This window comes from Phalangium opilio, unplaced genomic scaffold (genome assembly GCF_054372755.1).
Source record: "Phalangium opilio isolate 3A_F unplaced genomic scaffold, DU_Popi_V2 ptg000105l_1, whole genome shotgun sequence".
NCBI lineage: Eukaryota > Metazoa > Arthropoda > Arachnida > Opiliones > Phalangiidae > Phalangium > Phalangium opilio.
In genome coordinates, this window is record NW_028324207.1 from 6,107,631 (window position 1) to 6,125,613 (window position 17,983).

At 34.4% G+C, this 17,983-nt stretch overlaps 1 protein-coding gene across 1 annotated transcript in view; it reads right to left on the reverse strand.

Moving 5' to 3' along the window:
• The window catches only part of LOC149628466 (lachesin-like), a 251,027-nt gene that overhangs the window by 2,535 nt on the left and 230,509 nt on the right, over positions 1-17,983 (reverse strand). Inside the window, exons 2-4 of the mRNA XM_089851398.1 lie at positions 16,140-16,330; positions 4,469-4,679; positions 1,900-2,193 (exon numbers count right to left, since the gene is read on the reverse strand). Coding sequence (XP_089707524.1) covers positions 1,900-2,193; positions 4,469-4,679; positions 16,140-16,330 — 696 coding nt within the window. The remainder of the gene's footprint in view (positions 1-1,899; positions 2,194-4,468; positions 4,680-16,139; positions 16,331-17,983) is intronic.

Sequence of the window (17,983 nt, forward strand, 5' to 3'; positions counted from 1 at the left end):
TACTGCAAAGTTTCGACTTTGGATTGATCAACTGAAAGTGGCCAACGCCGGTAATCTGACATTGAAACATTAGCAGTTTTTTCAACTTGATTTTCAGTTTGCAAAAACGTAATCAAAAGTTCTCTCTTATTGACTTCATCGGAGATAAAACGCAAGAAACGAAACGTTATTTAAGCAAGCAAACCACGTAAATATTACGATGTGTTTGATGGTTTTATAAATAAACTGTGACATAAAGATAAAGCGAAAGACCTTTGAATATAAGATTTATGATTGCTTACGCTATATCGATTATCCACAAGTTTGATTTATTCTATAGACCGAACGTCGTTAAAAACTAACGATGTGCTAACAGCATTTTGTCGAAATACGTTAGTTTAGGCCAAGTTTTAAGTGTTTGTCCTGTATAATTGTTCGAACGCAGTCTATATTTTAATAAAATCAGTTAAACATATACGGAGGTTTTCTAAAGTTTTCAGCACACAAAAAAAAACTCGGTTTAGAAAAATATTTTTTAGAGGGATAACTACTACTTGACAGTGATATCGTAACAAAATTTCACCTTCATAGTTAAACAACTTTGAGATGGAAGTTAAAAGAGCTAAATTATTATTGAGTGCATTATATATAAAGGCAATATTCCTAGTATTACTTGTGTTTATAGTTACATTCAATTACTTATGAATGATTAACTTTCTCTCTTACGAGTTACGACCTTAAAACACGATGCACTCATACGATTGGGCTTTCGCACTCAAATGAAACGCATTTACACAACATCTCCAACCTGTTCCTAACTTACGTTGTATATGTTACTTATTATGAACTATAACCAGAAATTGAGATAATATTTTAGAAATAACTTCTCTCAAAAATTCAAAGAATTTTCCCTCCTCAAAATACCCTTTGGGCTTATGCCTTCTACGTCGTTTGTCTAACTCTCCACAGTGCTAGTAAATCTGAAAACGTACGTGGGTTTTCCTGTCTTTCCTTAGATATTTATTACGATTTTTATGGTAGGATTTGTTACACAAGCCTGTTTCCTTCATACCATAATCCTTGTCGTTGAATTGGATTACAATTCTATGAATATTAAAATGAATTTGGTTAAATCCTTTTTCAGACTTGAGTTTATGCTAATAGGTTTTCAAATTGTATGCTTCCCCACTTTCGAATAAAAACTAAAAAAATCTCAATCACTCGCGAGGGACTTATAAATATTGAAGTTTTTATGCAATTGCTTTTAAAGAAAAGGTTCATGCAAGAATTTTCATTTTTATAATAGAAATAGCGTTTAAATTTAGAATATTTGTGGTTGTAAACTTAAAATTAGTCAAATTGAATGAATTTGAAAATCGACTAGGTTTAATCATCCTTAAATTAGTACTAAAGGTCTTTTGCTTAATTAAGATAAATGCAGACCTGTCATATATTATACTATAAATATCTACTATGTAAAACATTATTCGGTCACTCTAATATGAAGATATCGTAAACTGCAAGACAAATTTTTAGCTAAAATTTTTCATCGGAAAAGCTTTTTCCAAAAATTAGAATCATATTCCATTTATTTTGTTTTAGAAAATAATATAACCTCAAACAAAATGAGTTTGTTTTGTTTACGATGGCGACGTCACAGCTATATTAAACTGCTTTGGACAAATCCCTCAGGTGGTTCTAACCGTTTGATTGCAATTTAATCGATCTTTTACAATTTCGGAAAACGATTTATCATCGTCATAACTCAACATTATGTTGCTGGGGAAATTATCAGATAGACTCAATACATTTTTTTTCAAATATATTACTATAATACCGTTTTAGGCTTAATCGATTAGTAATCTACAGCTTCCTAGCCTTCCAAATATCAATTTGTTTCAAATTAGGATGTGAACGTACCGTTTAGAACGTGCACTGTAATGGTGGCGGGATCGGCGTTCGAAGGAACGCAAGAATAATTTCCCGAATCCCTCGTTTCCGGGTTGTTTATTATGAGTTCGCTGGCCGGTCTGACCCCTTTTTCCGTGTGAACCGAAATACCTCTCGGAGTGTCGTAGTTGATGACTTTCCCGTTGTGATACCAGAATAAATAATCTGGCGTCTCCGGACTGTCCACTACTATGCATGTTAGGTTTAACGTCGTACCGCTCTTCAAGAACAGCGAAGGTCCTCCCAAAATAGATGCTTTGCTCACTGAAAAGAAAAAAACAACAGAGTGAAAGACAAAGTCATTAGTCGTTCCGATAATTATCTGAAGCTTCGGGTAGCTAAGTAGCCTAACCCGCGACTTTTTCTTCTAGAAAAGCCTTGTTAGCTTGTTCAAGAGAATGAAAAACCTAAAGAATATACACCGGGTGATAAAACTTGCTCCATTTGTCGCTCAGAGTCTTTCACACGAATTTTAACAACGACACGAAGAAGTCAGTGTTATTTCAATTGATAATAGGCTTGAGAGATCAATATTAGCTGGTCTCAACGTTTCTACTCAACCCCTAATAGACCCAACCAACAAATAAACACGTTGGCTTGGTCTCGTCTCCATCTAAGGGATAGGATCACGTGACTAACGAAGTTGACTGTAGTACCATCTGTCGTTGAGCGACGAAAATAAGTCTCTTATTTTTCTGATTGGATTAGAGTCTGACTCTTGGGGTAAAACATGTTCTGCGCATGGCCAAATCAAGCCATTCGGGTTATCCCTTTCTCGCCTCAAATCTCGCGAACGAGATCTGAGCCGTTATAAAATTTCCAAAGATTTGTTGGTTGGGTCTATAGCAGGAATAGATAGATATTTTCCCTACTTGGAATCTATTTAAGGCCACATTATTTCTGCTTGAATTAAAGGGAAGGAAGGGTAGAAACCGTCACTTCTGACGTCACGCATAGTATATTTGAAATTAGAAACCACGTGAAAATGACATAGCTATCGACTTATGAGCGCCGAACCAGAATGTAAGCAAGTTTTCTTTGCGTGATATGCACTTTACACAAAGTGTCGAATGTTTTCCTTTATATGTGAGTAACCTATGAAAGGCGAGGAAGGAAGATAGGGCAGAAGAAATCTATGCATTCTTACTAATAGATATTTTATAAACTATCTCGCTAACCCTTTTGCCATCGGTGGCATATTTTGCTCGAAAAATGTTCGACCATTCTACAAATTTATTATTCAGTTTCGTAGGGGTTTTTTTTCCAAACAAATATTTACAGAAACAATTTTTACACTTTTAACAAAAAAGCAATTTGGGCAGCCGCGATGACGCTTTCGCTACCACTAAGTTTAACACACTGTATAAAAACACAGGACATCTTCTCGTGGGATAATTTATTACTCGCCTTGAAATAACAAAGGGGAGAAGAGAAGCTCCACGCTTTATATCGAGGATATGGTACAACGAAACCATCCTCCTTCGGGAATGCTTTAAGTAATCGTACTTGTACAAGTACGAAATACGTACGAACGTTGGACCCCCGTTTTCGAAAAGCAAAAGTAGGTCACTAGTGGAATGATAATGACGAAACCCAGGGAATAACCGTACAACCCTAGTAAAAATTGGTCCTCCTTACCGTAAAAAAAGGACGCGAAGGACCGGAAATAAACTGTTTGGAGATTCTCCTTTCTGTAGTTTATTGTATATACTAACTCGATGACTTTACCTCATCAATCTTTTAATGAAATTAAGAGCAACTTTATTTTTCTCTGTGGCTCGTTTTCTTTCTTCATGCTACACTATTGAATCCCTCTCCAGTTTTTGTTAACAAGTTCCATTACTTAAACCAGAACGTTTTTACCAATTAACAGCGTGGATGACCTTTATAAATTCGAATACTTAGAAACTACGGCCAAGTGTATAAACATAATGTCGTACTAATTAAATGGAAAAGAAATCCTTAGAATATTTTTTTTTAATTTATTAATTAATGGCAGTCCGTTTTCTTTGGGAAATATATTTAGTAACTAGAAGTTAAGTTGCAGGTCATGTCTGTTCCTGAGCAATATTAAACTCGTTTGAAAAATACGTTCAGCAGTTAGGAGGTTTAAAATTAATGAAAAGAACTTCAAACTACATCTAATTGGAAATTTGACACAGCAATAACTGTTGAAAGCTGGATCTTAAGCATTTTAAATAATTACATCAAGAGATGGTTTCAATAGCGTAAATTATTCATTTCTTCATTTCGTTTTGTTTTAATGTATTTTTTTTGTTGCAACTTTGATCTTCGTGTTCAAAAAGTAAAATTGAGCAGAAAAAACTGTATTGAGCACTATGCTTACATTTAAATACTTAAAACTCCGATCTGATTGGTTAATAATACACGATTGTTCCTTAATTTTTTATCCGAAAAATAAAGAAAATATTTAGCATACACGACATGATAATGAAATATGAGAAACATAATAGACGTTGGAAGTATAGATCTATAACTAATTTGAAATCGGTTTTCAATAAATTAAAAAGTACCTTACCTACAACATTTAACGTAACGAAAATGCTAAGTTTCGGCACTGTGCTAATTTGGCATTCGTAAAGGCCCGCGTCGCCGCGCTGTGGGTATTTTACTATCAGCGTCCAATCGTCGGAATTGTCCATGTGAATGACTTGGAACCTCTGATCGCTAGTGTAAGTGAACTTTCCAACTGTCAAGACGTGCAGGTCCTTCTGCCTTATCCAAGATACCTGTACAACAAAGAAACATAAAGGTCAAACGTTTTCAACAATTATATAACGTGGTAAAAATTACAGCCATTTTATTACAGGGTTTTTATTGCGAATATACGACCCCTCATGTTATATTATTTGTAAGGTCGAACCAAGGGACACGCAACTCTTCCTCATTAAATCTAATATCGTGAAAGTAGAAATGAGACTCAATGCGTTAGAAATAAAACGCGTATAAAATAGAAATAGCCACCATTGAAGGTACGTCTTTCAGTACGGCTTTTTTATTAATTAAATCTAAAACATGTGACGATAATGTCTGTTAAGACACGTTACTCGCTTATTCAACATAGATTTTGAATAAAAAGTATAATAATTCCGTAGCTTACAGAACTTTCTGAGATATAACTATTATTTTTGAACTTGTGATGCTATAAGTACTACGTTTTCCTACCGCAGGGCATACCATTATTGTTATGTTTCTATACTAAGTTAAAACGCTTTTGATTAAGTAACAAAAACAACGACCTTAATGCTTGCATGAGGTAATGCAGTGATAGATTGTAACACAACCAGTTCCAGATAATTCTTTGTTTCATTCGAGTGCTCGTGTGTTTACATAGATGGCGTTACAATTATAGATTGATATGGTCAAGGCGGGAAAGTTGAATGAGTTAAAATGAGGTGTACACGTTATAAAGGTAAGACACAACAATTATTATAGAAAATAATATCTATATTTCCTTGGAAACACATTGCCTATGCGTTTACTATAATTTAACTCAAAAAATTACTCAGAATTTAACATAAATAAGCTTAACTTCCGTCAAGTGAAGAGCTCCTCTCGCGGCGAGCAAACATTTCTTGAGGAGTGAGAACTTGATACGAAACGACTGGAATAGGTATAATTGCATTTCATCTAAAACTATACGACACCCATGAAAAGAAATGACCTTTACGTGGGAATCCGAGATATTTTATATACGTCAGTTGCGTCAAAAATCGAAATCACAATCTAAAATCCAACCGAGATAAACCGAGAGCTAAAATACTAAACAGATTACGGATTTCTACACTTTGAATACTTGCAAAAGAACGAAAACTTTACGATAATCTATGACGTTTCATCTACGTCACTTCATGACAAGCTTTCAATAACCAGTGACAAACTAATGGAACATATCTTATGAACTTATGGTAATGGACGAATTTTGATTAAAAAATAGTTGAAAATTATGCTGAGAAAAATGGGCTTCTTAGAAAGTAGGAAACTATATGGAGAAATTATCTATTTTGCCTAACATCTCGGCTACTTACAGTAGAAAATCTATTATTGTTTTTGTTAGTAGCGAGGAGTTATAGTGCTAAACCCAGTTGTTGCGAATATTTTTGACAAAAAGGAGCCTAAATTCTCTGTTGTTTCGATTAGCTTTAATTGTTAGAAAATCAAGCAAGTTCTATCTCAGTTACCATGAGAAATTATTGGAAAAAATCAAACCAATTCTATGTCAAATTCTTCTTTGCAATGAATGGGAACAATGAGTAGAGGAATAACATTGTTGCGAGAATGCGATTTGCTTCAGCAGCACTAAATCGTTTTTAGTATTTTTTACTTTTAGACGTAACCTTATATGATTCGATAATTTGTATTCATTCTTTTTCAGTTCAAATTTTTCCACGTAAAACCAAGCTTCCCTTACGTTTAGGTTTGCCATAACCTAATTAACCATTTGATTAATTTCTCAGTGGATTGCGAGTAAGAGTAAAATGTCTCGCCTACAGTCTGTTTAAGAAAGAGTAACCAATATAATCCGAAACTATGACTTTAAGGTAAGGATAATGTTCGTTTAGTCCTTTGTAGCACTTTGTAAGCTTTGGCTTTATTGTTTGTACTTTTTCGGACAGAATCTAATGAGAGGGCTTCCTAGCTTTGATGGATTATGGACCAGATGAAATATTATTGCCGCGTCGACCGCCTTTTATTTTCCTAGAAATATTTCCTTCCTAAAGTAGACTAGCGAAGGGAAAACTTTTAAACGACGTGGTTTCCCGAGAGACTCAGCCAACTCTACTATGCCATCATTCCCCTTGAAAAAGTTCCTTTTTTACCACAGAAGCTAGTATTATTTTCTTCAGAAGTATTTCATTCCAAACACACCTCTTCGTTAATATTTTTTATTAAGAAGTAACGGTTGTAACCTTCCGCCATATTTTAGGGAATTCCTGAGTTTCTACTCCAGGGGTGTAGGGTTAAATAGAGGATTAATACCCTGTGCTACCTTTGACCTTTTCTTAACTATAAAAATGTCGACTGCTTATAATTATCATTCAGTCACTCTACGCTTTTAAGATGTATTAGGTCGATCGAGCTAAGGGTCCTTGACCCTTAATAATTTCTTTGATATTGGACTTCATCTTCAACATTATAATTTGTGATTATTTTTAAAGCATTAATTCTTTAGTTTCTACTGAATACAAGTAGGTATTTAGTTATTATAATAAATCATGAGTGAACCTTAAGAGAAAGTGTCGTTTAATTTAGTTTTAGACACGTCAGGCGAGCTTAGGAATCTCGCAAGCGCGGTTACACGGCTTATTACTGATATACTCTTTCGTTTTCTGTTGACCATTTTCTTAAAGGTGGGCCACGTAATTCCTATTTGTGTTTATCCTTGGAAGAGAGAGTTAGATGGAGAGGTTACGTTGCTTTTGTCAACGAAGTTCAGCCATCATTCTAAGAGATTCGTTAGATTCCTCCTATTCCGTCGTTTTCTGTACATTCAAAATGCAAACTATACACAAATATAATGAGAAAATATTTTCTAGAAATTCTGCAACGATTGCACTTGCCAAGTCCCTACTTAACACAAGCAATTCTGGAAGACGTTCATTATTGACTACCAACAATTCTTTTCCATTTCTTTAATTTTTGATGGATACTCATTTGGGTTGGTGAAACAAAATTGGTTATATCTTTTCTTGAGTTAAATGGAAACAATATCAAATAGTCCCATCTTATGACTATCAGACGATGGGAAGCATTTTTTAACCATGTCATTATAACCTAGGACTTTCGATTCTTTCAACATAATACCATAAGTGTATAAGAAATGTTCCATAAGTATGACACTACCTATACTTCGTATTGCTAGAGACTTACTGAGAGCTAGTTCGAGAACTACCTGAGAATAGACTATACTCGGTTTTGCATTCCATCTTCATATATAGTCTGCACTATGCCTTTGACAGCATCACACCTGGCGTCACTTAACGAGAATCTATTACTTTCCAGCTACGTCACTTCATGAGAAGGTCTCAGTAACTTGTGTCAAACTTGCGGAAAATTCCTTATAAACTAAATGTTGTAGTATCTATCTTTTCTAACTCTCTGGCGGTTGTCATTGAAAATTCAAACTCTCTATTATTATGTAAATGTCGAAGTTTTCGTGTTGTTGACTTTACTAGCCGATAAAATATAAGTAACTAAAGCCATTTTTTGAAGGTAATTCGACAATCGCCAATACTCTGTGAAAATTCCAGTTGCGTCTTTGCAAAAATCATCCCAGGAATAGAGTATTATTACCACGTAAAAAACTAACACCAGAGCTTATTATTAGTCTTGAAAAGGTCTATAGAAAAAGGCCCCACACTTTCAAGGAGTTTGTTATTTACTTCTCTTTTTCGCTCTTGTCTTCTGGCTCCTGGGTGGAGAAAACTGTCGACGGTTTATTTTAGTCAAGTTTCTGATTAGTCCCGTCCTTTCTTGTTTTTCGCGGTGGTTTCTCACTAAGGGCTATTGTCGCAAAATACTCTGTATGAAACAAGCAAGCGACGTTCCAGATAGTACAGTATAGAGAGAGAGAGAGACGCGAGAAGTAATTGTTTTACTTTTTTTCACGGTTTCCTTTCGTGGTCTCTTTGATTAATTGTTTTTGCCCTTGCTTCTAAAATAAGTTTGTGGCTCTGACGGGATGGAATTAAGTGCTTTTCCCTGTCGTACTACCAACAAGCATATTTCCCCTTTACTCCATAAGTAAGGTAATCTCCTCAAAGTATGCCTTTTAATTTAATTGGCTTGGCACATATATTAACTAATTGCTTGTGAATAGCCGAGTTCTTTTCCTATCTTTAGTATTACTCTGAAATCAGCTATTTTCTATATTTAATAAAGTGGTTTTTTTGACTTATTTACTTTTTTTCCTCGTGCACAGTAGCAATTCTTTATCGAATTTAACCAATCTTCATGGATATTTTAAGTAATACTTGAACAGAGTTCTAGATGTGGTCTGGTTGAATTCCTCATGTTTGAAAATAAGGGAGGGGGCTATCTGAGCAAACTATTAGAAAGTTACTAAAAGAAATTAATAACAAAAATTTGCATAATTGGTTCATTGGAAAATGTGTAGACCTTTATAAAACACCAAATATTTGTGGAAATATTCGAATTTTAAATATATATACAATTTTTTATTGATAAAGAGTATGAAACTTAATTTACTGAAGTTTTTAGTACCAGTTTTTAGTTAGCCAGGGGACAAATACGATTACGTTATACTCAAAGGACATCCCCGTATTTCTAATAGAACCAGAGTTATGAGCCTCCAAAGTTGAGTGTAATGTTAGTCCTATAGAGAAAATGCTTATGAACATTTTTCTTAATTACTCGGCCCATTTTTGCTGTATTTCCAAGTTTTTAGTATCGTTGGCCAGGGGACAAATACGACTACGTCATACTCAAAGAACACCCTCGTATTTCTATTAGTACCTGAGTTGTGAGCCTCCAAAGTTGAGTGTAATGTTAATCCTATAGAGAAAATGTCTATGAACATTTTTCTTAATTACTCGGCCCATGTTTGCTTTAACCTAAAAATTTTAGTATCGTTGGCAAGGTGACAAATACGACCATTCAATATTCAAAGGACATTTTGGGGGACGTAGACCAATTTTCTGTTAGGATTTACAGAATAGTTTGACGAAATCGAAAGTTGCAAAAAGGTACAAGTTCTAAACATTACAGAGATATTTCATATTGGTATTCAATATATTTTTTAGTGTAGACTACTTAGATATGTAGTGGTCGGCGTTTGGACAAGATAATCCACAGAATTTTGGTTAATCAGTTATCCATGAATAATAATCAGATAATTAATTATTCGTGATTACATTGCATTACTCATAGACTTCCCGTGGATAATTTCAAATTATGGATAAAGATAAAACAAACAGATATTATCCTAGCCAAATGCCGACCACTATAGATATGAAACTCTTATTAGCTATTGTTGAAGGGGTGCTTATGGTGTATTTTTTAGTTTCAGTTTTGAAAATTGTTTATCATTCTCATTTCGAGGCGCGTGTAATCGTTTTTTGATACCTTCAATGTGTAATCTTTTTGTAACGAGAATATCGCGTGAGATGCGCTCATTATAAAATTCGCGCTTCTCCGCTACTGGCTGATACACCCTTACTCTTCCTTAGAAAGAAAGGCATTGTTCTTGCATATCTGGAAAAAAGATTAATTTTTTTCAAATCCGTGAGAAATCAGTCCCACTTTCAAAGGGGTAACCGTAAAATTGTAATTTACAGAATATGAATTAGATCGTTATGCTAGTATTAAGGAATAATCGCCCATAATGACTCGCGATGAAGCAAAATGGATACACTGCCATAAAGACGAGTAAAATCCTGATTCAAGTATTGTTTGTAAAATTAATAGCTTTTCCAAATAAAAAAATAACAATGTAGCAATGTAAACATATGACTCTCCGTGGCATTAATACATAAAATGGGAAGGAAGTTGGTAGCTTCCTAACATAAATAAATTACATTTTTATTGATCAAATGATAAATATGATTATTTGTGGTGTAAACACTTAAGCCGATGCTTTTTTTAAGATTTTGTAACGTACGTTGAAATGAAAGTTTCAACAAAGTGAAATTTCACCACAATTTGCTATTCCAACAAATACCTTTTCTAGAGGAGGGGTAAATGTCTGAATAAACCTTTGTTATGTCCGGTACGTTTTGAACTTTTAAGCTTGCCTCTAATTAAAATATGTGTAATATAATTTATAAACTTTTGCCTTAAGCAATGAAATCATTTAAATATTGAGTTGATTTTTATCTCTTGAGAGAAGGCGAGCGTTAGGTCGCCACTTTTGCAGTTTTGAGAAAGTAAGTTTGTATTTTGTTATTTTACTATACGCACATTCAGTAGTGGAACCATAAAAAAATGCTCGACATTACTTTCCACTCTCCCTTTAACAAAGTCAAAAGACAAGCAAATACCAAAATAAAACGGAAAAACTTTAAATTACTCGTTATTCATTTAGTTGTTTATCTCTATTTGTTTTTCTTTAGTTCTTTAATTTCCTGTACCTTTGAGATTCGATAAAAGTGCACTTTTTCGATTTCCGGAGATAAAAAGAAAACCTACTGTAACGGTTTATTTAATTTTTGAGTTCCCGAGTGACAAAAAAATCGTAAATGGCCCGAGAAAAAAACAAGGAGCCTGTTAAAATATGGAGTGGAAAATCGGTACCAATAACTTGCAGTTCGGTTATAGTGATTCTGACTTCTGAAGTAAAGGTCATAGATTAAACGTTGGAAGCCTGCCTTAGGGGATATGATGGAAAACCCATAACATTGTATTTATGGTGTGATAATTCAGTTATGGTTAGTCCAGACGTTCTGTTAAGGTGTAGACCACTTTTTGGTTTTAGCTAGGGTTAATTTTCGGTTTAGGTTAGGTTCAACGAGAGAAGACAGAATTCAGAATCTTAGTCCTGCTTTGGATATGGTTGGCCATGTTTTATGTGACATCACACTAATTGTTTCCTGAGTTACTGTTATATGGGTTCTCCATGTATAACCATAAGCTTTGTCCCATTTGACGACTAGAAAACGATGATAAATATTTTGAGCAAAAATATAGCTTAGGGCTTACGTCATTTCATATTTAAGGCGTTGCCAAAAATCCCTATTTTCTGAGAAACGAATCTTCACATTATGTCGAGGTGTTCGTCGATAAGGAATTCATAGCTATTTGAATATTGCTATCAATAAATGAAGTGTTCAGTAGGCCAGTTCCACTACTCGGGATTCTGCAATAGTTTCTCTTGACTCTCTAAATGGTAACTTGTCAAAATAACGGGCAGTAGAAACGTGAACGTTTGAAAAAATGAAGAAAAACTCAGTTTCCACTCCATATATTAGACCACTACAACGCTGGAACGTGAGTTCAATTGAATTTTTTTTCGTGCGTGTGTATGTGTGTGTTGTAAACCATAGTGGCTGAGACGTTTCTACGGAATTCTCCTTGTACCTGCTTCCTCTACTTCTGTTTACCCCTTTTTTCTTCCTATATTTTTATAATTCGTTTTACTTCGGTTCAGAGATTTCCTTATTGAATTTAGAAAGTTTGGTGTTTCGGGATTTTCACTTTAGGGTGAAAGGATTGGCTGATAGTATTTGCAGCGGTCTCTATGTACTTTCTCACGCTCATAGTTTTCAATGCGTTCTATGATAGATTTCTCCTTTATGTACAGAATTGAATTTCTTCTATATCCAGAGTCAGGGTTTCTTCGAGTAATGGTTAAGAAATTCGTTTACAATGTGTCAAATGAGATGTAATAACTGATAAAATATTTTTTCACTAAAATAATTTATAACGTTTAATTTCTTTGAACTGTGAAAATCAAGCCTAATACATTAGTCTTTTTATTTGAAAATGAAGAACTGTTAAGGTAAGGACAAAAATTATGCCGTTCTGCTAGGTGGAGAAGTTTTAACCGTGCCGCCTTCTGGTGGAAAGAACTATAACTTGCGACTGACGTTTGCCTGCTTAAACGTAATTATAACTACAAGGGGACGTCAAAAAGAGTCGAATTCCTTAACATTTTCTAAAACCTTTATTTTAAATAGATAGGCCTATTTGTAAATACAAAGCACATAAATATATCTTAAAGATTATTTTCATATTGTATTCTAATAAAAACATTTTAGAAGAATGAAAAACTTCTTTTGTTGAGAATGTGGTTTGGTCTGGCCACTTTTCATCAGACTGTAAATCTAATAATCTAACTTTTGATTTGTCTAATTTATTATAAACTCTAATCTCTCACTGACCTGAGGTCGGAAGATGAAAAGACGCATTTAAGATCCCAAGACCCACTAAGATAATAATAATGTTTTGACATTCGATGGATATAGCAACGTGTTTTGGGCAGTTTGGACTCGCCTGCCCTCTTTTCGTTCCTTGTATACTCCCTTCAACTCTTCTTCGTAAATCGCTCTATCATTTTTAACTTGAAATGGCTCTCTCTTTTCATAAAACGATGCCATCACGTACATTCGCCTTTTCCTTTTCGATAATACTGCTACGTCTGCCATATTCGGCGAGTTTCTTTTGGGAAGAAATGCACCCTTTTGTGTCCATTATAGACCGGATGAAAAATAACAGTCGGCTATTATTGGCTTCTTCTTCCCCCCTCCCTCCCCTCTTTTACGATATGGCGAAGTCATAGTTATTTGTCTTAAATGGTATGGGAGCTTTGAAATCATTTCAAAAGTGATTTACTTATTAAAATTTGAAAATAATGTTTGGGTTGATTAATTTTCATCACCTTCTGGAGACTTTTAGACGAAAGAAAAGGCTAGAGAGTCTTTACGAGTAGTACTTTAGCACTGTCATAGGTACTGCTTCTTATTTATATGCCTCTAACGGGAAAAATCAGAGTATTTACTGATTGCACGATGCGATTGCTTCTAGGCTTTGATTTTCATGCGGAATATATGCTAGTTTCATAGACAAAAAATCTACCAAGGGGGTGAAAGTAATTTTATTAAACTTTCTAAAGGTAGCGGACTCTTCCTATGAAGTGTATCGAGAACCGTAAGCATAAGGTGGAACGGAAAACAGAAGGATGAAACATTTATACTAGCTTTGTTGAAATGACATCTAGCGGAGGAATGCTTTGATAGAACAGACCGAGTCCATTGCAGCCGCCACTTAACCGAACCACCTTTACTTTCTGTGATTCAAATTTGACTTTTACTAAAATTTCTTGGAATTTTCAATGAAAGTTTAAAACTTTTTATAGCTTCCAACAGTTCTCAAAATGTGGCATCTCCATCGAATAAGTTTCAAAATGCTCCTGATTTAATTTTTCCAGAACAGTTTCGTATACTCTAGTGGACAGGGTAAAGAACGCTAATGTGTCAACAATTGTGATGACGTCATACCAGTATATTTAGCTTTACAAAAGCACATCAGATATGGTTTCTTATCTACAGCGTGACTACTATTTAAGCACAACGCTTCAGCTCTAACTTCATAACATGTCGAAAGTTAAATGTATTTGTTGACAAAGGAAGGTTTTTATTTTTGTATCTTTCAGCAACATTATAATTGCAACTACCAAACCATTTCTCCGCGAACTCTAAAGTGGAGAGGAGGAGAATCATTCTAGAAATATATTTCAAAGCAGGTTCTATATGACGGCAAAATGGAACGATTTATTTTAGAAACTATATGATCGGAGATTGTTTTAACCTCGAAAGTTTGAGTGCCCAATTTGTATCGAAGGAAAACCTATTTCTAGTTTTATTTACGATTTATTTTCAATTATTAGTGGATTTATTCCGTGTAATCATTAAATTACGAGCGCTTCTGTGAATAATTAAATTAGATAAACTGATATCATTAGAAAATTTCCGTAATTAATTATGGATTTCCACTGGGACCCTAATTAACCACGATTAAACATAGCACAATTAAATGCGTTTTGGGCGTCAAATCAAATTCTTGATTTAAAAGTAAAGCTCGATAAACAAGATCATTCAATATTGAAGTTGTCAAAGGATGGGTGATTCTTGTACTAATTAGAAAAGCATTCTACCTAGTGAAACATCCAAGAAATGCCTCTAAATTTTTTTATCATTCAAATTAGTCTGAGATTTCATGAATAATTTGAAATTAGCACCTCCGACGCAGCGTAACGCGCTGCCATCTAGTTAACAAAATTCAAGTTGTCTGTTAGGCAATATTATGACGTCATGCCAAAGGTTTGGAAAACAATCTGATAAGAATGGAACTGAATTGTCTTTTTCTATGACCTAACGAATCTATTCCTCCCATTATTTTTAGATGCAGCTCCATGGCTAAATAGATGATAACATGGAATTTATTTTGAAGTACTTCTAATTATTAATAAACCACATTCATTTACCGGAATTACTGTGGCATTTAACCTTATATCATAGACCAATTATGTCTGCTGTATAAACATTGTAAATCTTAAGAAAACTAGTGAGATTACTGTGCCATTTTCGTTCAATATCTCCTCCTTCAAACCAGAAGATAATGGATTTAATTCCGAGTTGGGTAAAGATCTGATTGTGGCAAATACGTTGTCAGAACGAGGGGCCAGTCATACGCCAAAATTTTGTACACCAGATTAATGATTTCTGAATTTTTAAGTGAATTTCGATGATTACTGAAGAAATTCCTGGATTTCTGTGAGTACGATTATTTTCGGTGATTTCCATAACCTTTACACTGATTTCCCGTTATTGCCGCAGATTACTTTTGATTCCTGTTTGAATTCCAATGAATTTCGGTTACTTTTGGATTCTTCGTGAATTTCGATGAACACAGTGATTATTTTTATTTCAACTGATTATGATTTTTATTTTGGATTTTCGAATTCCTCGATTGATTATGCGTGATTGTTTCACGAAATGTGTGATCAACAAAGGTCACTACTAAAACATGTGATTATTTCTGATTTTCTCTACATTTCATGTGATTTGCAGTGTTTATCGGAGATTTCTGATCACCTTTGATTACCCACTGGAATGATTTTGATTACTGATGATTTTGTAAGAATTGTAGAAATCAGTAATCGATTTGTGTGGTTTTGTACACCTGATTATTCAAGTGACTAACCCCTCGTGTCTGAATACGCAAATCTTCAACAATAACAGTGTCTCAAGACGTTCCTTTACTCTTATGTACAGAATACGTGCTCTTAGTAAGTATATTTTAGAACTATATTTATAGTGAGGTTCTTTGTTGATTTTCAACTGCTTTGCGTATTTTGGTAAATGCTACTGAATCAAAAATTTTACGTCAATTTTTACCCTTTCAGAAACCACTCTAGTTTATAGTTCTAAAACGATATTTATTCCAGCTCAAGGACCTGGAATTTAATCGACACTTGTTTTAATTACTCTAATTATTGCCTATTCATCTTTTCATTTCAGCAATAACACGGTACTTCGATTTAGTATCTCGTATATGTTCTATTAATAAAGTAATTTCCCCCTAGAACTGAACAGGCCAAGGTCCAAATCGTATTTCTAATAGGGTGAGATAATAGTATATAGCTAGGGCACAGTATACTCGTGGCGACCGTTTGACAGATTGAATGAGGAAGGTTAAGAGGTTAGGGGTTAAAGAGCGAAAAAGACTCTTACGGTACGGTCTCCCAGATGCTTGACCCTGCAAGGCAAATACGCCGTTTTGCCGGACGATGTTGAGATATTTCTCGTGGTCGTTTCGTCAAATGTTGGTGCGAAGGCGTCGTCCGCCATCCTCTGTTGTCGCAGCATTGACCTTTTCCGGTGGACGTGACGCATCCTCTCCAACGTGATATATTCCAATGCCGCTGTCACATCCAAAACAGACACCAAGGGAGAAAAAAGGAAATGACCCAATTAAAGTTTCAATTCCCAAAAGCAGGCCTCATTAATTCTCTTATCGCCCAGAAACTAGACGCGCAAGATAGGGTAAGAGGTTTGGAATTAGAAAATTAGGAATAGCGCATGCGCTGTCGGCCTGATTCAGCCGGCTGCTGTTCTGAGCGTTATCCGATTACCGACGTTAAGCTATTGGTTTAAACTCGCGTTCAATGTAGATGTTTTAGAAATAACTCGTTGAACAATATCAATAATTATCCTGAAATGTGCACTTGTAATAGTTTCGAAAAGGTTCAGAACGATTGAAAAGTGTACCTAGAAAAATAATTTAGTGTTTCTAGGAAAGGATAACCGTTTTAAATATACAAAGCGGTTTATTATGATTATGTTTAAAACATTGTCACTTTCAAATAACGTTTTAGGGCATGTTTTGTTAGATAAAGAGCACGTAGATGTGATTAAGCAGTTTGTATCAAATAGAGAAAGCCATACCATAGCAAAGCAAATTCCACATAGGAAAAACATGAATGTTGATCACGCGCATGTTCTATTAAAAATATGTTTATCATGTCAATTCTTATTATCTGTAACCATTTCAGAGCATTTTGCTTCACGAAATACATGAAAATATAGAAAATAGTTTTAATGAACGAAAAATAGATCATTAAACTAGATTCTCGTATGTAATTTTAATAATTTTTTATTGAAAAACCGTGTGTCCTGGCAAACAAGTACAATGTACCACAACGCTATATTGTATTCCCAAATGGTAATTCTGTTAAAAACTTAAGAAAATGATATAACAATTAGATTAGAAAAATAAAACATGAAGGTTTTATTTTCTCTAACATTGCATAACCCTGCGCTTCATCTTTCCCTAATCAAGACTAGTATTAGCTTGAACTAAAATAGGCCAGACTAATCCTTATTTTTAAACTTAAAGGTCACAAACTCTTGCGAAACTACGTGTATTTCAACTTCAGTATTTTGCAGAAAACCGAATCCATGCCTTGGGCAATTGGGGAAACTGGGATTAAAATTCTTTTTTATGGGATTTTGGAAGTTTTAAAGTCTCCTAATTACTTTAATTAGTTCTCCGTTTCCATATATTTTTTTTTAATTTTTAATTCCCTCTGTGAATAAGAGCGATCGATTGTTTGAGAATAGGAAAGTTCCATCTTCCATTCCTTTTCAAGGAAGTCCTTTTAGAGTAGTTGGCCATTGCCAGACAAAGAGAGAGAGAGAGAGAGAGAGAGACTCAATCGATTTTAAGCTCACCTCTAGATAGCGCCCTCTACCGCATTATTTTAGGGATTAACTATTTTAATCTATGTAGACTAATTTTACTTTTGAGTAGGTGTCCATATTTAACCCTCATTTAGCATACATTATCATTGTGTAATTGAAGAAAATTACTTTGGTGAAGACATGGTATTTAAGGAAATCAATAAGATCGGTCTGGTTTTTTATAACGTACGTTACTGGTAGTAACAAGGAGTACCAAGAGCATATAGAAGCGACAACGCTAAAGCCGCGTTTACACGAGACACTTTGAAACCGTTTTGAATGTACAAAAATGATATTAAGTTGATAAAATCAGAGATCTTTCACGAGAAAATGCA